Consider the following 19578-nt stretch of genomic DNA (forward strand, 5'->3'; position numbering starts at 1 on the left):
TTTCAGGAAGACGGCTCTGGGTGGAGGATGGAGTGGGGGCGGCGCATCTGGGGGCTACGAGCAGTGATGGCTGTTCTGGGGCGGTGATGGTGGAGAGGGGATGGATCTGTGAGGTGTCTAAGAGGCCCAGCAGGAGGGTCTGGGCGTGGGGGTGGGGGAGGAGGGAGGCGGGCTCCTGCACCCCGTGGGAGATGGGGGTGCAGTCGGGGCTGGAGATCCTCTTCCCCCTGACACCCTGCCCTCCTGGGCGCCCCTTTACCTCTGGAAGCACTGCTGCTGCACCTGTCCCACCCCCATCCCTGGGGCTGCCCCTGATCGCCCCCTAAAGTAACGTCCACCCCCCTTGGAATGACGGGAGCCATTTACAGAGAACAGGGGGTGCCGGGAGCTCAGCCTCCTTGGGATGGAACGCTGCCCCTCAACACACGGGAGGAGGACGCCCTTGGCTTTCCCACATCCGCTTGTGCAGGGATCCGTGAAGCCGGGCAGCCTGGGCTTGGGGCAGAAGGGGTGCGACTGCCCGCCACGGAGAGCACAGCCTGGCCACCTGCAGCACCAGCCCGCCTCGGCCAGGACGCAGGGACACGGTGGGAAGCGGCTGTGCCTTTTGGAAATCATACTTTTTAAGTTATTTAAAAATCAACCAGAGTGACAGAACAGTTTACAAAGGAAAAGTCATCTATAATCCTTGTTTCAACACAACTGTCTTCATCTTTTCAATGTTTTCTTCCAGTATTCCCCTCTGTACACACACACATACACGCATATACATACACATGTACATATGCACGTATATATGCGTGTACACACACATATTCATACATACATCTATATACATATGCCCTCTTTTTATATATATTCTGTCTATATATATAAGTATATACTTTCTAAATGTATATGTATATACAGGGGACCCTTGAAAACATGGGTTTGAACTGTGGGTCCATTTATATGCAGATTTTTTTCAATAAATATATTGGAAAAACTTTTGGAAATCTGTGACCATTTAAAAAAACTTGCAGACGAGCCACATAACCTAGAATTATCCAAAAAGTTAAAAAGTTAAGTGCGCCATGAATGCATAAAATATATGTATATATACATATAACATACAAAATACACGTTAATCAACTGTTTATATTATCGGTAAGACTTCTGATCAACAGTAGACTATTAGTAATTAAGTTTCAAGTTATGCTCAGATTTTCAGCTGTACAGGGGTAACTCCTGAGTTGTTCAAGGGTCAACTGTACACACTCTGTCATAGATAGAAAGATAGATAGATAGGTAGATAGATAGGTAGATAGATAGACACTTTCTAAGTACACACATACACGCTCTATATATAAAGAGATAAGGAGATGGATCAACAGAGTGTATGTACATACGTGTGCACTCTGTGTGTATACATAGATTTTACATACATATAAATATAATTTAATAAGTATCTGTTCACCCACTGGGCTTGTGTTTATCATTCTTATTGTCTGTCTAGATAACATCCCAACCTCTGGGATTATTTCTCCTTGGATACTGAACGTTTAGTCCATTTTCAGAGTCGGTTTCACTAATTGTGCGGCGCTGGCCGGCCTGGGCTCTGTGCAAACCTGCCCCAGGCACGCACCGTCTGGAGGGGATGGTCAGAGAGCAAGTGACCAGGCAAAGGGAACTGTGCCCTGAAGGGATGGAGAGGAGGCCGTGGCGAGAACGAGGGGCTTCCCTGAGACTGGGATGTGTTATGCTTGGGATGGGCGTCCTCTGGTGGGTGGTCTCTGTCAGAGGGCTGGGGGGCTTCAGCGGGGCTGCCAGGCTGCAGGAAAAGCCGCAGGTGAAACAGAGTGGCCGTCAGACACCCCCCGGGGGCCTGGTCCCCCCTGAGCGCCTGTCCCCGGGACCCCTGTGAGACCCCTGCCTGCAGTGCTGCCACCAACCTCCCAGAGGGGCTGCAAGTCCCGAGAGAATTAACAGAGGTGAGGCGACCATCCTGGAAGCTGCAGGTTGACAGTCAGATGACCGGAGCTCGGGTGACGGGGTGAATGAGTCTGCGTCCAGTCCAGTTCAGACCACCAGCCAAGAGCTCAGCCCCGCTCGGTTATCTCGACTCTGACCGGGTCCAGAGCACTGTCTGCTCCCAAACCCACCAAGCCCCCGACACGTTCGCCTGCACTGGGCTCTTCCCCGCTTGTTAGCGATGACCCCCGACCCCGTCCAAGGGTCCAGCACGATAGGGTATGAAATTCACACCCCTTATTCACAGATTGTTAACAATTTCAGAACACTGACAGCTAAGCCTCCAACCAAGTGCAGGAGAGTAAGACCTCTGCCAGCCTCGTGCAGATGAAAAGAGCGACGTTGGTGTCATGGCCAAATTCTGTCCCTGTTAAAGAAACAGGTACTTGTGACACTTGCTAAGGTGGTAAGGAACTTTATTCTAGGGGGACCCCTGCACTGGGGTTTGCAGGAGGGGAGAGAGGTCCGGCTCAACTCTGAATACAACGTGGAAAGTGGGGATTTATGGCCAAGGAGCAAGGTGAGGCCAGTGGATGGAAATTACAAAGAGCAAACACTGAGGTGAGGGGATGCGGCTAAGCCCCTCGATGGGACCCTTCCTGAGGGCGGGCCAGGTGACCAGCTGTTGAGGGTGGGGATGAGAAATGCAGCAGATATTGAGAGACATCAGAGTCCAAGGGTGGGGATCTCCCCGAAACTGACTTGGCAAGATTCTTGCCAAAACTAAGGACCAAGGACAGAGGCCAAGTTTGAGCCAACTCAGAGGCTCAGCTCCCGAAACTGACATTTCCTGAACTTGTGGGAAGTGACACGGGTGCAGCGGAGGCCACCAAAGGGAGCACTGAGCCCCGGTGGAGGGTCTCTATGGACCCATCCATAGAAGGATTCTGATGAGGCCGGGTCTCCAGAGCCCGGCGTGAGACCCAGTGGTGCCGGGGCTGCAGTGGGCTCAGAGGAGGGCCGGCCGCGGCTGTGCTCAGCAGCGCTGGGGGTCCTGGGAGGGTGTGACGACGATGGGCTGGGTGTCTGTGACACCGGGGTTCACCCTGGTCAGCTCCCCGATATACCCCTCCACCACTGCCACGGTACCCACACCCCGTCGTCCCCACCGGCCTCTGCAGACTTCATCCAGCCCGGCTTCGTCCTGTGGGTGGGTGGCGGCCGGGGGCAGAGACAGCAGCTGGGCTCTGTGGGGAAGAGCAGCTCTCAGGTAAGCAGGCCCCGCCCCCGTCGGGAAGGGCCTCCGCTCCATTCCCCACCCCGCCCCGGAGGACTCTGCTGGGGCATCCCCCACCCACCAAGCCTCGACTCCGGTTTCCTCCCTCCTCTGGCTCTTCCCTTGTCCACAGATGTGATCTGGCCTCCAAGCTGGGACGCTCCACGTGCAGCCACGGCTGCTGTGTCCCTCCTGCCATCACTGTCCACCTCCCTCTGTCCCACTGCTGCCCACGTAGCCCGGCCTGGCCTGGAACAGCTGCCTACTCATTCATAGGACGCTAGTGTCCTCACCAGTGGGTCCCTGTTTGAATAAACGGCTCGACCTTGTGGCCTGGGGTAGTGACCCCCTACACTGGAAGGCACCGGCCAGCCCCTCCTCAGTGCTGTCCTGGGTGGGCCAACATGCCCTGTCCCACCCCCGCAGAGGCTACCTAATGTGTGCCTGGCACAGAGCAGCTCCGGAGGGTCTGAGTGAGCCACGAGACCCCCAGAAGTCCAAGGGCTGTGTGTCCTGAGCTGGGACCCCCATTCCTGCTGCTACTCCCTGCCGGCCCCCCCGCCCGGGGTGGGGACACAAGCCACAGGTGCCAAATCAGCACACATCCCGCCTCTGCCCCCAACGCACATGAGGGCTGCAGCTACCACTCCCTCCCCAGGGCTCTGACCCCTGTCAGGGCTTCTATCACGGGGGGCTCTGCAGGTGGGGGCTATGACAACCCTGACATCTCCTTCCACCAACACCGACCCAGCATCTGTGCCAGGTCCTGGGGACATGGCTGAGAACCAGACAGGGTCCCAGGTCCCACAGTGGCCTCTTTCAGGGGAGACAGACACCGCTAGGAAAGAACTCAGTTCTGACGGCTGTCTCCCGGTGGTGGGTGCCACAAGCAAAATAAACACAGCGCTGTCCATGGCGGCCCACTGTGCCCCCGTCACCTGACCTGATGTCTGTCCCGGACACACCACTCTAGCTTCCAGCCCCTCCCCTGGCACACTCCGGCCCCCTGACCCCTGTCCTCTTTCCTGCTTCTGTCTGAGGTCACCCCCTCTTGAGAGTGGTCTGTCACCAGAATGTTCCTATAGGACCCCTAATGCTCAGCATATATAAGACCCACAGTAAAGGTTTCCCGAATAAATGACTCCGAATGAATGAATGACGAGCTGAGATCTCACAGGTGAGAAAACACGTGCCAAGCACCAAGGCAGTGGAACTCCGAGCAGAGGGAGCAGCCCATGCAAAGGCACTGGGGTGGGCAGAGGTGGGCGGGACCAGGCCACATGAGGCAGACGCTGGCTGTGCTGGGGGCAGGGCAAGCCCCTGGGGGCTCCAGCAGAGGGATTCCTGCTCACAGCATTCTCTTCCCGTTACAGCCAGCTCAGCCTACACGACGGGCACCTGAAACACAGGGGAACAGACCCCCCCCGAAACAAGCACACTGTACTGGAGAGCATGTCGAACCCACAGAAGTGACTTTAATTTCAGCGCACACGACAGATTTGTGCCACCACAGGCACAGCTGCTGACAAGCTGACTGCTGACGGCACTTGGAACATCTCAGTTCCTGCTCCTAACCTCCCCCTCGGTCCCGTTCCAAGCCAGTGGCCATGCGTATGAGGTCTGCTCCGCCTCTGGCAGTGTCCTCAGGTGCCTGCCCTCCTCATCCCACGCTGCCCGAAGGCCGGGGTCCTGGATCAGCAGGGGAAGGTGGGCGCCTCGGCCACCGGGCGGGACATGCTCTGGATGGCCCACTGCAGGATGCCGTCGAAGGAGTGCTGCAGGACAGAGCAGAGAGCGGGGCTTGGGCCCTGGCCAGAACCTCAGGGCACAGGTGTGCCTGCCGGGCCCACATCCGGCCCGCGCTGGCCTCCGGGGCCACCTGAGTCATAAACATCGTGATGGGAAGGCGCCATCCAACCCAGCCCTCCTATACAGAGATGAGGAAACAGGCCCGAGGCCCCACCAGACATCGGCCAGGGGCACGCCTCATCCCACGCTCCTCCTCTGAGCTTCCCGTAAGCCCAGGCACAGCCACCACGGCTGTTCTGCCAACTGGTGGCCTCTTCCCGGGTGTCTCGGCAGGGCCAGCTCCTTCCCTCACTCTGCACAGGTCTGCGCAGGGCCTGGCGCTCCAGCGGGACTGGGGGAGCCGTGGGAATGCCCGATATTCCAGCAGAACAGGGGGGACCTGCTCCACAGGGGCCTGTGAATCTGCCCCATTCTGCCCACCTATATTGGCACCTCGGGTCACCCCTGGCCCTCTTGGGGCCTCTAAAGACAGCTTCAGTGTCTGGGACCTGCCCGTGCTTGGCCCACCACCCAAGGGATGCCCAAGGTGCCACGCCAGGCCCCTGAGGACACGTACTAGCCACCTGGGGTCTGGGGGTGGCTGGAGGACTTTAACCTTTTCTAAAAGCCACCTTTTCTTCCCAGTGATTCTAGCTGTTCATCGTCAGGTGGAGGGGCCTGGGTTGAGGAGGGGGAGGGAGGGATGTGCAAGGGGGCGTGGTCCCACAGTGCCTAGCGCCCACCCCCACCCCCGGGGAAAGTCACGGCCTCCACATCAGGCTTCATTGGCCCTGGTGCCGGTTCCGGCAGCTGCCAGGTCTCCAGGGTCCAGGCCCCGGGACCTCCAGGGCAGCTAGAAAGGGGAGCAGCTTGAGGCCCTCTCTGGCTTGTTTGTGCGTGGAGGGTCCAGCGCCATCTGGGGTGACATGCGCCTGTGGTGTCCAGTGTGCCCAGAACAGGGGTCTCCAGCTGCTCCCGTGGCCTGGGAGCTGGCTGCTTCAGAGGCCGCGGAGGCGGAGGCGGGTTGTGGGGGGCAGGTGTGGCCCCAGCCAGGTGACCTGTTACCTCACTCAGGAGGGACTCCAGGTCATCCCTGTGCAGAACTGGCTCGTGAGCAGCAGATTCGTCCCCCACCTGGAACCCAGAAAAGGGAGGAGGTCAACCCACCTTCCGCACCCCTGCCGGGCTCATCCCCACAGAAGCAGCAGCAGGGGTTAGGGGCGGTGTCTGTGCCAGGGCAGTGGGGTGCTGCGTGCTCCTCCAGGCGGGACCCCGGGAACTGAATTCTAACATCCAGCTCTGGAGGCAGGGTGGGCGCGGGCGAGCTCGGGGCTGCCTGCCCAGGTCCCTGCCACCCCTCTGGGGCAAGGACCAGCTGGAAGGCACCCTGTCACCGATGGGAAACGTGAGGCCCCGACAGGAAGGAGCCTGGTCCCACACCAGCCCTTCAGCCACCCAACAAGCCTGCGGGGCCAACCGTGCCCCTGAGGGGCGAGGGCCAGAGCCGGGGATGTGGCACAGTCCCCCTGGCTTGCAGGCCAGGCAGAGCGCGGCCACACTAAGTGGAACCACGTGCAATAGCCCAGTGTGTAGCTGAAATCAGCCAAATCCCGGCACCTCCTCCAGCCCTTGATGCCACCAGCCCGGGTGAGGGCTTGGCACACACAGTGCAGAGGGGTGGGGATGAGGAGAGAGGCTTCCAGAAGGAGGGGAACGCCAGTTGGTGTGAGCCCTCTTGTGCCCAGCGCCTGGCGTGCCCTGTCACCCACCGTGCATGCAGGGGATTACAAGGTGGGACTGGGAGGTAGGATGGACCATGGACGGGGTGGGACCTCACCACCCTGGGCCCCCGAGGATCCTTCAGGGGCAGGGATGCGGTCAGGAAGGCCCCTGCTGCGAGCAGTTGGGCAGATGCGCCACCTTCTGCAGGCCTCTGAGCAGGAGACACACAGGACCCCCTGGCTCTGAGGGAGCCCTGGGAAGTGAGGGTTCAGTGAGGCTAGTCACTCGTCCCCGAGGCCCCAGGGCCCGAGGCTGCTGGAGGATTGGAGGCAAGGTGACACGGGTGGAGTCACACGTGCTCACTCGTGGTGTGGAGCCTCCTTCCGCCCTCCCCTGCCCCGCCCCACCCCACGGGGCACTTCGGGGGGGTGCAGAAGGGGCCAGGGCAGCTGGGGGGTTAGGGGAGCTCTGGGCCTGCAACCAACCGGTGGCTGCAGAGCCACTGTGGCTTGGGAGGGTTGCCTTTTCCGGCAGATTTAAGTTCTCAGACGGGAGTCGATTTAAACAAATATATCGTATGTACAGAACGAACACACGGTCAGGAGGTTTGGTGCGCACCCGCGAAGCTGGCGCCCGGGCCGGGGCCTCCCCTGGAGATGTGCTTCCCCACCCCCAGCCCCGCGGCGTCCCCCCTCACCTGCGCCCCAGGGCCGGCGGCGGCGGCTTTGGCGATGAGCTTGGGGGTCCCGGGAGCCGGGCGGGCGGGGCTCGGGGCGGGACTCGCGGCGGGCGCCCCCTCCCCGGGGGCCGGGGCGGGGTCTCCGGAGCAGGATCTGCAGCGCAGGGCGGCCCTGGCGAGCGGAGGAGAGGCTGTAGGCTGCCCGGGCTGGGGCAGGGCTGGGAGTGCCCTCTGGACCCCGGAACCTTAAAGCCGTTGTGGGGCACCGGTCCCCCCCCTCCCCCTCCCCCCTCCCGGTCCCGGTCCCGGTCCCGCACTCACCCGGGCCGGGCAGCGCCGGCGGGGAAGTGGCAGCGCCAGTGGAAGGCGGCGGCGCAGTGTGAACACCGAAGCGCGTCCGCGCCGTCCCCACACACCCCGCACCTCGCGCCGGGCGCCGGGCCCTGCAGACGGACCACGGCGGGGTCACCGGGGGCCGGGGAGGGGCGCACGGCCCCGGGACCCCGCCGGGAGGGGCGCACGGGGTGGGGGGCGAGTCCGAGGTTTCGGGATCCAGGCCTGGCGAGGTCAAGGGCGCCCCAGCACCTTTGGGCTGCAGCTTGGCGAAACTAGGTGCCCCGTCTCGGTCCCCCTTGGTGGGCCCGGACCCCCTTCAGGGCTAGTCAAGGGGACCCAGAAGGGCGTCCGCTCCAGAGGAGGCAGGAGGGCCTGGGAGACCTGGGGCTGCGAACTCTACCCCCTTTATCGTCCTGCCCTTGTGAGGGGGCTTTCAAGAGCCATGAGAGAACGGTCGCGTCCTCTGGAATCCCTCCAGCAGCCCCCTTCCCTTCACCCTCCTCCGCAGATCCCACACCTCCTTCTGGGTAATCTAGCAACCCCAAGAGCCCCGGGGCCTCCCTCCAGCCTCCTCCGCCCGCCCTCCCCCCGGCCCCCACCCCTAACCTCCATCTGAATCCTACCTCCTTACCCCCGCCTGTCACTGTCCTGTTTCAGGCTTGCCTGGCTGCCCCTGTAGACCCTGAGCTCCCTGAAGACAGCCACCCTGACCCCAGCACCCCGCTCACCTGCTGCCCCTCAGGGCCCACACACAGCAGGGGGTGCAGGGCCGAGGGGTCCAGCACAAGCGGGGGGGCTGCAGGAGGTGAGGCCAGCAGGTGCTTGTAGGTGACCGCGACATCCATTCCAGCGGGGCGCTCGCTGGGCGGTCCCCTGGCCTCCTCTCCCGCTGACCTCGGTGCCAGGAGGACCTGGAACCGGAGGGTCAGTTCTCAGAGGTGTTGCAGGGGACTTGCCCAGCACCACCCAGGAGTTAACGACTAATGGGGCCCTGGGAACCGGGGGCTGGCGTCGTGGGGAGGAGCGCCACACTGGGTGGGAAAGGCACAGGTGCCATTCCCGGCTCTGTGGTCCCAGCAAGTTCCCTGACCCTTTCCCCATCTAAAGTGGGGGCCCCGTGGCCCTTGTGGGCTGTCAGAGTACACACTCGGCATGTGCTGGGGCACGCATCGTATCTGTCGTGACTTTGCAGTAACAGAACACTTAAAACATTTTTGGAGAATGTTCTCGGTGGTGGAAGTGTGTCCCCTGTGTTGGGCTGATAGAGCCGAAGGCCCCCAAAGCAGAGGACTGAGAAGCGGGGCCGTTGTAAGAGCCGCTTCCCGGTGGCCCCACAGGAGAAAGTGGAATTGATGGGGCCAGGCCAGGGTGGGGAGCACGTGGCTCCCTGGCTGGGGCAGGCCTGACCCACAGGAGTGGCCAGGAGGCAGGCAGCCGGCGGACAGGGGGCCTGGGAGTGGGCCTGTGTGTACCGGGGTCTCTGCAGGCGGCTCCTGGGGCCGGGGCTCCTCGGCCCGGGGCAGGTCCCGCTGGGCTCTTCCCTGGAGGCAGCTGGAGCACCTCCAGGTCCCGCTGCTCGCGTTGTCACCAGCCAGAGACATGCAGGGCGAGACAGAGGGGACAGTGGACTCCCAAGCCCGCAGCACAGGGGAGGCCTGAGGGCTTCTGCAGGTCACCCTTTCCATTCCCCGATGGGGAGACTAAGGAGACCGGGCAGGGCCACAGGGGAAGGGCCTGCCCGGCCGGTGAGCAGGAGAGCCCGGGGTGCCGGGGTAGTTACTCCTGGTGGGGCAGCCCTCGCCAGCCTGGCACGTCCCCCGAGTGCGTCTCACATGAGCCCCAAGAATTCCCGACACCTGCAAACTTGCAGCGGCCTGTGCCTGTGCCTGGCTCTCACGGGCCCTGCCTTGCAGGCGGGGCCTCCCTAGGCTGGCCTCGTTGCATCCCTGGGGCCCTCCCTCGATTCCATGGGGGGACAGTGCCCAGTAGAACAGGAGCCGGTCAAGGGCAGGAAGGAAGAGGATGGAAGACGGGCAGCATTGAGCAGAGCTGAGGGATGACCCGGCCAGAGCCCCTTGTTTTAGCTCAGAGAGATGTGACCTGGTCAAGGTCATGCGGTGAACGGGGCAGGGTTGGGGCGAGAATGCCCAGCCAGTGCTCCTCCCCGTACCCAGGCCGCCCTGACCTGCGGAAGCTGCTGGTAGCAGACAGCGCTCTCCCGGGGGGCCGTGGCAGGGGGCCTTGCGCTGGACCTAGGATGGGCACCCACCAGCCCTTGGGGGGCAGCTCTGTGGCCTCCGTGCTCCCCAGTCCGACTTGGAGTCAGACTGTGCTTACTGCTGGTGGTCAGCCACTTGTGGCACTTTGGGCTGGGGGAAGATGGGGCGAGGTGGGACGGGATGGCCATCCCTTGCCTTGGGCCTCAGGGGCCTGCTGGCCAGGCTGGGGGGACAGCGCGGCCACGCGGGGAGGTGGGTGGGAGGATCCCGGGCCCCAGCCCCACCGCCCGGCGACCTGAGCCAAGGCCCCCTCCCAGGCCAGCCTCACTGCCCGTCCCTGGAGTGGAGACACTGCGGGGCGGCCTCCCACTCAGGGTGGGCAAGTGAGGAGGCGAGGAGGCTGGGAGGCTGGGCGGGGCCGGGCCCACCTGGGGATCTGGTGGAGCGGGGGCGTCAGGCAGGCCAGGTGGAAGGCGCGGGGGCAGCCGTCGCAGCAGAGGAGCTCCCCGCCGTCCCTGCACGCCGCACACTCATCCTCGTTCTTCTGGCACAGGTGAGAGACACGCAGCGTCTGGAGGACCCGGGATGGGGCAGCGCCCTCCCCGAGAGACTCCCCTCGCCTGCTCCCTGCTGAAATCCCGCCCTGACTGCCTGCTCCGCAGGGCTCCCCAAGCCCCCGCCACCTCTGAGACTCTAGCCCCGAACACTTGCTGGGCCATCCCTCTTGGGAAGAACGGTCCTTAAGGAAGGCTGGTTCCTCGCGGGTGCCTGTGCTCCAGGTGGCCCCAGGACCGCACGTCCACAGCCACGGGGCGGCGGAGGGGCAGGCCCGGCAATGTTCCCGTTGGCCCTGGGCACCCGCTGTGCCCTCCGCCTGAGGCCTGCTTGCGCCCTTGCCTGGATGGCACCCACCGTGCCCCCCTGGACGCCACTTCCTTCAGAAGCCCCCCGGAGACTACAGGGCTGGGCAGCCCCTCACAGAGATGAGCGCACTCATTGTAGCAACCCCCCCAGGCCCCACCAGCCCAGGAGCTCCTGGGGGCAGGCATGAGTCCTCCTCATTTCTTGGTTCCCCGGGGCCCAGCACAGCGCGTGGCGGAGGTGTCGGGATCCATGGCAGAAACGGTGCTGGGAGCCCAAGGGCGTACGTGATGCCTGGGTTCCTGGCTCCTAGCAGGGGACACAGCCACACCAAGGGCCCAACTGTGAGGCGTGGGACAGCTGGCAGCTGGACTAAATGCTGTGGTTTTAAGAGCCTGGGAGGACTCACTTGCTCTAACCTATGTGAATTTTTACAATTGTGTATTATCAGAATAAAATACTATTAAAAATGAAGTCCTCCACCCTGTGAACAGAAGCTTAGACCTCTGTCCTGCAGTCCCTGGAGTGACTGCCCTGGACAAGTGGCAAATTGGCAGGAGGCCCTGCCCTCAGGATCCTGGGGGTGCTCTGGGCGTTACCTGGTGCAGCTGGGGCTCACTGGGGAGGGCAGGGGGGCCCGGGGCCCTGTCCCGCTGGCCTGCCCTCGAATCGCCTCCACCCTGCCAGGGAGAAGAGAGAGGGTGACCAGCAGGGGAGGCACTCGGGCGGGAGGGGCAGTCCCCCGCCCCAGCAGAGCTCCCCACTGGAGGTGATGCGACACGGCTGCCCCGGGTGCTGGGGGAGGGGCCGAGGGCCCGGCGTCCCCAGGGGCGGTCCCAGCAGCGCTTACAGGGGCAGGAGCCTGGGTCCCCTTGGCTCGGACCAGGGTCTTCAGGCTGCTGCTTCGGGTCTTGTTCTTTCCCCCACTGGGGTCTTCAAACTTGCTGGGAGTGTAAAACTCCCCCCCAACCTGGATGCACTTCTTGGAGCCACCTGGGAGGAGACGGGTCGGGAGGCCTGGCAGGGAGGCTCTACAGCTTGCTGTTCCTCCCCTACAAACCCCACCCCAGTCAGCTCTGGGCCCAGGGTGCTGAACACAGGAGGGACTCTCTGCTGGGGGGAAGCACGTCTGCCAAATTCTCGTCCACTTAGAGTCTCGGAATGCAGCCTTATTCGCAAGTAGGGTCTTTGTAGATGTTAAGGTGGGCTTGCACTGGACCAAAGCCCAAGGACAGCACCCTTAGGAGAAGGGAAGAGGACGCAGAGAGACACGGGGAGGAGGCTCTGTGGCGACCAGCTGGAGTGACGTGACTACAGGCCTGGGCGTGGGGGTTGCCATGAGCTGGAGGAAGCAGAGAAGACTCTGCCCTGGAGCCTCTGAGGGAGCAAGCCTGGCCCCGCCCACACCTTGATTTTGGCGTTTCTGTTGCTTTAAGCCACCCCGTTTGTGGCAACTCGTCATAACAGCCCTAGGAAACTACTGTAGGGATCCTTGGGACCGTCCCTGGTGGGTGAGACTGGAGCCGCACCAGCTCCCAGGGTCCTCGGTGTCCCCAGAGGGTGTCGCAGCACAGGGAGTGGAGGAAGGAGATGCAAGGATGGGGCGGGCGGGGCCGGGGCCGCAGGTTGTCCAGCTTAGAGTCCAGGAGTCCCCCAAGCCCTGCCCAGACCATCCCCTCCAGAGACGGCAGACCCACTGCAGGGAGTGGGGGCTGCCTCGTCAGTGTCGCAGCTGCTCTGGAGCCACCAGGGAGCTGAGCGGGGACGTGGATCCCCTGGCAGCCCCTCCCCAGCGCCGTCTACCTGCCTCAAACACCTGCTGGATGAGGATCCCCTCCACGGCCCCGCGGGCTCCTGGGACGTCCCCAGATGACACGGCCATGGCTCTCTGGACCGAAGCGGACATGGTCTGAATTCCTGGGGAAGGGAGCACCAAATGGGGGGTCATCTATTGGGACGACGGCCCCTGAGCACGGGCAGCGGGGAGTGAGGGGCATCTGGGCAGCAGAATCCTTCCTGCTTTCCACGCAGGGCAGGCCGGGGAGGGGGTCCAGCCCCTCCACAGACAGCCAGCCCACATGTAAGTGCAGAGACGGGCCATGGAGTGCGTGTGCGTGTGTGTGTACACGTATGTGGTGTGGTCTGGTGTGTGGTGTACGAGCCGTCCGAACCCAGCTGGCGGGAATGAACAGAGACGCTGGGATGTGGCCCTGGGCTGGGCTGGGAGGGAGGCAGGGTCCCCAGAGCCTGCACGCAGGCCGGCACCGGGGCCCCAGGGGAGGTCTCCAGGTCCCAGGTTGCATCTGGCCAAGGGACAGGGGGGACCCTCTGGAGGAAGCAGAGTCGGAGCTGGCCCTGAAGGATGGGGCACTCAGATGGGCATAGGTGGGGTGACCCCAGGCCAGACGGGCCCCTGACCCCCAGACCTGGGACCTGGCTCACCGTTGCCCAGCGGGAGGCGCTGTGGCTCTGCGTTGCTCTCTGACTTCTTGCAGGGCTTGGCCTTGGCTTGGGAGCCTGTGGGGGAGCAGGGACAGCCTGGCCCTCCTCCCGCTGCTGGGCCAAGGCCAGGGGGCAGGTGGGAGAGTGCCAGGTGGGGTCTCCCGGACTCTGGTGTGTCCTCTTGATTTACCGGGCTCTGGTGTCCACATCAGGAGACAGGAAGTACACCCACCTGCCTACTCACAGGGCCCGGGGGTCAACAAGGGCTGCGGGGCTCATACAGGGTGTCCATCCAAGTCCCTAGAGGGACCTCTGCCAGGCTGGCTCTGGGCCAAGCAGGAGGGACAGATGCTCCCGGACCAGGTCGGGGAGGGGGTGTGGTCAGGGGGTGTAGGGCTCCGTGAGGGGATCTGTGACCCCACTGGCTCCTCAAGCTGGGTACCTGGGCTGGAGGTGCCCCTCGGGGACAGAGCTGCCGGCGGGGTGGCCCTCGGTTCCTCCAGGGCCTTCCTCTTGGTGGGGGGCCTGGGCAGCAGCACGGTGGCCTTGGGGCCAGCCGGGGGCCTCCTCCCCTTCCGGGGCTGGCTGAGGTCCACATCTGCGGGCGTGTGCAGGGCCGGAGGCTGAGCTTCAAGCCCAGAACTGACGCCCCGTTCAGGCAGGTGAGGCCTCAGCTCTTTGCTCTTAGAAGCCAAGATGGTCTATCTAGGTGGTGTCCGGGGCTCCCTAAACAGCCCACGCCTCCCCTCTCACAGTCCAGCTGGGGCTGAGAGGATGACTCCAGCTGCCAGCCCCAGTGAGGGGGGCTGAGCCAGCTGGGACCCCAGCCCCCAGTGCCCCCACCTTTGGGGAAGCTGTCCAGGATGGGCTGCAGCCGGGTGTATTTCTCCAGGTTGTAGTCCTTGAAGAGAACCCTCCAGAAGTCCAGGATGATGGCCGTGTCCTGGGTCAGGAGCCACGAGAGGAGCGCGTGGAAGGCCTGTGGGCAGCCCTCCTTCTCCTTCAGACGCAGCGTCTCCTGCAGCAAAGCGAGAATGGGGGCCCTGCCCTTCCCAGGTACCCCGCTCCCTGACACCTCCACCGCGGGACCAGAGGGCAAATGCTGACCCCGAGGAGGCCGCTGGAGACTTGGGCACCTGTGTCCATCTTCTTGGCTTGGGCAGGTGTGGGGATGGGAGGGAGGTGCTGGGGTGAGGTCGGGGGGCCACCTGGAATTCATCTTAGGGGACTGTGGTCAACTTGGAGGGAGGCTTGGGGAGGCTGGGAGGGGGGCTTTGGGGATCTGGGGGGGCACCGGAACTTGTCTTGGAGACCATTCGCTCCGCTGGCGGGTGGGGCGTGGGGCAGGGTGCGGGTTAGCGGCAGGGACCTTACCCTGGCGCTGGGGCTTGGGGGCGGGGAGGGGCTTGGGGGCGGGAGAGAGGGGGGGGCGGGAGAGAGGGGAGGGGCGGGGCTGGGGAGGGTCCCTCTGGAACGGGTCTTCCGCGACGTTGCCAGCTCCTGGGCGCGGGCAAGGCTGGGGCGCGTTGCTGGGTCGCTGTTCTGGATAGGGGCCCACCTGGAATTTGTCCTCGGGGACCACGTCGTGGTCGACGAGCGCGTGTAGCAGCGGGAAGGCGCTGTCCACGGCCACGGCGATCTCCGTGCGGTGCAGCCTCAGGAGGCGGCGCAGCGCCGTGTCCCCACCGGCCCGGGCCTCGCCCGCCATTGCGGGGTCGGGGACGCGGGGCTGGGGGCCCCCTCTCCCCGCCTGGGGTTCCGCGGCCTCGGGGTGCCGCTGGACTTGTGGGGCGTCTGGGCCGTGTCAGTCTCCTGGCCCTGGCGCGCCCCCTGCGCCGCCGGGCACCTGGGCGGGCACGCCTGGCCCGGGAAGAGGGAGCCCCAGGGCCTTGCTCCGGCCTCCGCGGGTCTGAGCTCACGGCCCGGGTCTCTATTATACCGGGCTCTCCTTGGAGAGAGCAAAGGCCGCTCAGCCCGAGCCAATCAGGGCCCAGGGAGCTTCCGCAGGGGCAGGAACGGAAACTTCCCTGTAACCCGAGAGCTAGATGGTCCCAGCCACCTGCCAGCCCCCTTGTGCACCCGCCAGCAGGCTGCTGGCTTTTCTTTCCTTTTTAAAGAAGCCTCTGGACTCAATCCCCAAAATGTGGTTCCAGCCAGCATCCCACAGGGCCCTGTTCAAATGGGGAAAAGCCAGGACAGGTGTCTTCACCGCACCTGGGGCCCAGTGTCAGACACGAGCAGGGGCTGCCCAGGTGCCCCAGCAGCTGGGAGAGGCAGCACGGGAAGCCTCCACGGGGCTGCGCGGGGGCAGAGTCCCTGGTGGGGAGTGGGCACCACTGCCACCGTCGCAGCAGCTGCTCAGGGTCCCAAGCCTGGGGCTGTAGGAGGAGGTACCCACCTGATGGAGGACCTGGGGTATGACTAGTACATGTCAGTGGGTTCAGAGCTGGGCATTGCCTGGAGGCTGGTGATGCTGGGCAAGTTGCTTTCCCTCTTTGACCTTCAGTTCTCTCATTTTTTGTTTGTTTGTTTGTTTTATTATTGGGCTATAGTTGTTTTACAGTGTTGTGTTAGTTTCTACCGTACAGCGAAGTGGAGTTCCCTGTGCTATACAGCAGGTTTTCATTAGTTATCTTTTTTTTTTTTTTTTTTTTGCGGTACGCGGGCTTCTCACTGTCGTGGCCTCTCCCGTTGCGGAGCGCAGGCTCTGGACGCGCAGGCTCAGCGGCCATGGCTCACGGGCCTAGCCGCTCCGCGGCATGTGGGATCTTCCCGGACCGGGGCACGAACCCGTGTCCCCTGCATCGGCAGGCGGACTCTCAACCACTGCGCCACCAGGGAAGCCCTAGTTATCTATTTTATACATAGTAGTATATATATGTCAATCCCAATCTCCCAATTCATCCCAACCTCCCTTTCCCCCCTTGGTGTCCATATGTTTATTCTCTACGTCTGTGTCTCTATTTCCACTTTGCAAACACAGGTTCATCTGTACCATTTATCTAGATTCCACATATATGAGTTAATACACGATATTTGTCTTTCTCTTTCTGACTTACTTCACTCTGTATGATAGTCTCTAGGTCCATCCATATCTCTGCAAATGACCCAATTCCGTTCCTTTCCATGGTTGAGTAATATTCCACTGTATATATGCACCACATCTCCTTTATCCATTCATCTGCCAGTGGGCATTTAGGTTGCTTCCAGTCCTCTCATTTTTAAAATGAACACACTCCACTAGGAGTCCCCAGCTGATACCCACCTTCTACTTCCTCCAGGTGTGTTAGAAAGTAAAGCTTCTAGAAGGCAGCTGGCCCCATGGACAGACATGCCTGTGTATAGGCCATGGGAACCTTTGTCTTTGTCTGGCTCACAGCCCAGGAAGGGGCGCCCCAGGAGTCTTCCTAGGTGGGGGACAGAGGCTGGGGGATAGAAGCTTCCGGGAGGAAGTAGGGAAGGCTTCCTGGAGGGTCGCAGCAGGGGTCCCTAAGTCCACGAGATGGGAACTCATGGGCAGGGGCAGTGGACTGGGGCGCAGGGATGCTGAGCTCTGGGTAGGGGGCAGGGATGCAAGACACAGTGGGAAGGACCATCCCTGTGGTCAGCCTGCAGAGTTGGGAGGACTTTTGCAGGAAGCTGTCTGGCCAGGTTGTGTTAGGGAGCGAAGCTGAGCACCTGGGGACGGGGCTGGAGGGTGAGTGGGGGCTCCAGGAAGCCTGGGGTCAGGGCCAGCACTGGGCTGGGACCGGCCACATGGGGCAGGGGGAAGGACTCGTGACCGATGAGATGGGGGTGTCACCGAGACTTCTTACGTGCGTCGGCCCTCATGTTTTACACTGAGGTGGGAGTCCAGGGTGGGGCACTGTGAGTCCCCTCCTGACCTGGGAGCCCTGCCTTTGTGTCCCCACCTCCAGGCCCGGGCCCCTGACGGTTCAGTTCTGGGCCTCGGGCTGCTCCAAGCCTGGGGCAGCGGTGTTGGAAGTGGAGACGTGAGCTCCGTTAGCTCCATCAGCCTGGGGCCGGCACAGGGGGCGGTGGTGAGGGCTGAGGGCATTGTCATCTCAAGGGCCAGGACCTGAGCATGGAGCCCCTGGGCTAGCTCTCCGGTAGAATGTTCTGGGGACTGAGCCAGGAGCAGGGCCCTGGCACTGCCCACCTCCAGGGCACCAAGCCCACAGGCTGCAGTGCCGTGGGTGCAGCCGTGGAGATGTGGGGCTTGGGGGCCATTCCAGCCTGTCCTGCGTGACCCCAAATTTCACACACAGAAGCACCCAGATGCCAGGGAGCTGTGTTTGTGGCCTTGGGGTGACTGGCCCACAGCCCCGATTCTTTCAGCATCACGATCCTCCAGCATCACTCTGTACCCAGTGCATTTTCTCCCTGGGGGGCTGAGTGGTCCCTAGGGAACGCTTTAGTCACAAGCCAACGGTTCAAGGGAAATTAAAAACTGCCAAGAAGAGCAAAGTCTTCACTTCACTGTTTAAAGCCCTGATACCCTTGCAGGTGCCTCTGTCGTGAGGCTGGCCTGACTGCTCCGGGCGTCACCCAGGCTCTGGCTTGGAGATTAGCAAACAGGCTCCTGTAGAGTTTTGGACTTTCCACTACGCCGGGGGTTTCCATAGCAGCCCCTTACCTGCTAGCAACCTGGAGCGGCCCAGGGTGTGTGGAGGTGGCCTGCGCGACCACAGAGGGGCCCCTCGAGGGCCGGCACTGCCTTCAGCCAGGTCACTGCCTTCGGGGCCTGAGCCTCAGCTCCTTCTCCAGACAGCGAGCAGCCCGGCAACTTGCCCACCCCTCAGTAGCGAGTCTCTGAGCCTCTGCCCTCACCTGCAAGGGAGCGAGCACAGGAGCTTCTCCTGCAGTGCAGTGATGCCACGTATGGTCTAGACGCGCCAGCCCCACTCCACACTAGGCACTGTTCTGAGTACTTTGCAATTGCCCTTACTTAATCCCAGAACCACCCTGTTCGTTCAACATTATTATCATCCCCATTCTACAGATAGGGAGATTGAGGCACAGAGAGGTTAAGGAACTGGACCAAAGTCACACAGCTAGTAAATGGCCTTGGATGGATGGTGTCCAGGTACATGCTCTCAGCACACAGGACACTCCTTGGCTGCCCAGGCTGTCAGGCCCTGTCATGTCAGGCACTCCCAGCTTGCAAGGAGGAGGAAATGCTCCCTGAGTGATATGCCCAGATGTCGGGGAGGAGGAGGCCCCAGTGACAGGGTGGGAACAGGAGGGGGTCCTGTCCCTCACCTGCTGGCCTTGGCCCCTCAAGGAAGCCTGGACACTACAATCTTCTCCTTTTGCCCCGGACAGAGGCTTCAGTCTCTGGGGCTCCCCAAAAAGGACTGGGGTCCCAGGGGTCAGGAATCCTGGGTTAGAATGCCCTCAGGGCCCTCAGGACGCCAGCCCAGGCCTCAGCTGGAGGAACAGAGCAGGAGAGGCCCTTGGGCTGCCCCCTGAGGACTCCTTGGGTGGTGGGGCACCAGGGGAGGCTCAGTCTCCTGGTGACTCTCTGCCAGGACTTTAGCACCCTCCTGTCCTCCAGCTAGCTGTGTGACCCTCTCTGCACCTGTTTCCCCAAGAAAAGATGCTCAACATCATTACTCACTACGAAAATGCAAATTAAAACCAAATGAGATACCACCTCACACCCACTAGGATGGCTCTTATCAAAAAACAGACAATTACGAGTGTTAGAGAAGATGCAGAGAAATCGGAACCCTCACACGTTGATGGTGGGAATGTAAAATGGTGCAGCCATTCTGGAAGAATGTTTGCTGTCTCCTCAATGAGTTAAACATAACATTACTGTATGACCAGCAATTCCACTCCTAGGTGTACACCCAAAAGAATTGAAAACAGATACTCAAACAAAAGCTTGTACACAAATGTTTAGAGCAGCACTACTCACAACAGCCAAAGGATGGAAACAACCCAACTGTCCATCTACAGAAGAATGGATTAAGTGTTGTCCATCCATACAATAAAATATCACTCAGTTACAACATGCATAAACCTCAAAAATGCTAGACTAAGTGTAATAAGTCAGACATAAGACGCCACCTATTGTGTGACTTCGTGTATGTGAAATACCCAGAATAGGCAAATCCATAGAGAAAGAAAGCAGATTTCCAGGAGGCGGGGGCGGGGGAAGGAGTCACTGCTTAATAAGTATGGGGTTCCCGTTTGGGATGATGAAAAAGTTCTATCTGGAAATAGACAGTGGTGATGATTAATACAACATTTTGATGTACTAATTGCTCCTGAGTTTTAAACTTCCAAATGGTTAAAAT

At 61.7% G+C, this 19578-nt stretch overlaps 1 protein-coding gene across 1 annotated transcript; it reads right to left on the reverse strand.

The window, feature by feature from the left end:
* Positions 1-4838: 4838 nt before the first annotated feature.
* AIRE (autoimmune regulator) lies at positions 4839-15086 on the reverse strand. Its single transcript, XM_081234723.1, has 16 exons — positions 14832-15086; positions 14117-14291; positions 13716-13871; positions 13274-13348; positions 12635-12748; positions 11682-11824; positions 11431-11511; positions 10399-10514; positions 9224-9323; positions 8480-8662; positions 7737-7858; positions 7434-7587; positions 6852-6947; positions 6267-6401; positions 6080-6148; positions 4839-5001 (listed from the first exon to the last, which is right to left on the reverse strand). Exons 1-16 carry the CDS (start codon positions 14979-14981, stop codon positions 4921-4923), a joined length of 1950 nt encoding a protein of 649 aa, XP_081090849.1. The 5' UTR covers positions 14982-15086; the 3' UTR covers positions 4839-4920.
* Positions 15087-19578: the final 4492 nt, after the last annotated feature.

The sequence above is a fragment of the Mesoplodon bidens genome (genome assembly GCF_964165515.1).
Source record: "Mesoplodon bidens genome assembly, chromosome: 5".
NCBI classification, from domain to species: Eukaryota; Metazoa; Chordata; class Mammalia; order Artiodactyla; family Ziphiidae; genus Mesoplodon; species Mesoplodon bidens.

Excerpts from the sequence above, each read along its gene's own strand:
- AIRE (XM_081234723.1), bottom strand. The coding sequence starts at position 14,981 with ATGGCGGGCGAGGCCCGGGCCGGTGGGGACACGGCGCTGCGCCGCCTC. Across the intron at positions 8,663-9,223 it reads AGCCGCCTGCAGAGACCCCG|GTCCTCCTGGCACCGAGGTC; the intron begins GTACACACAGGC and ends CTCCGGTTCCAG. Across the intron at positions 5,002-6,079 it reads TGGAGTCCCTCCTGAGTGAG|CACTCCTTCGACGGCATCCT; the intron begins GTAACAGGTCAC and ends TCTGTCCTGCAG.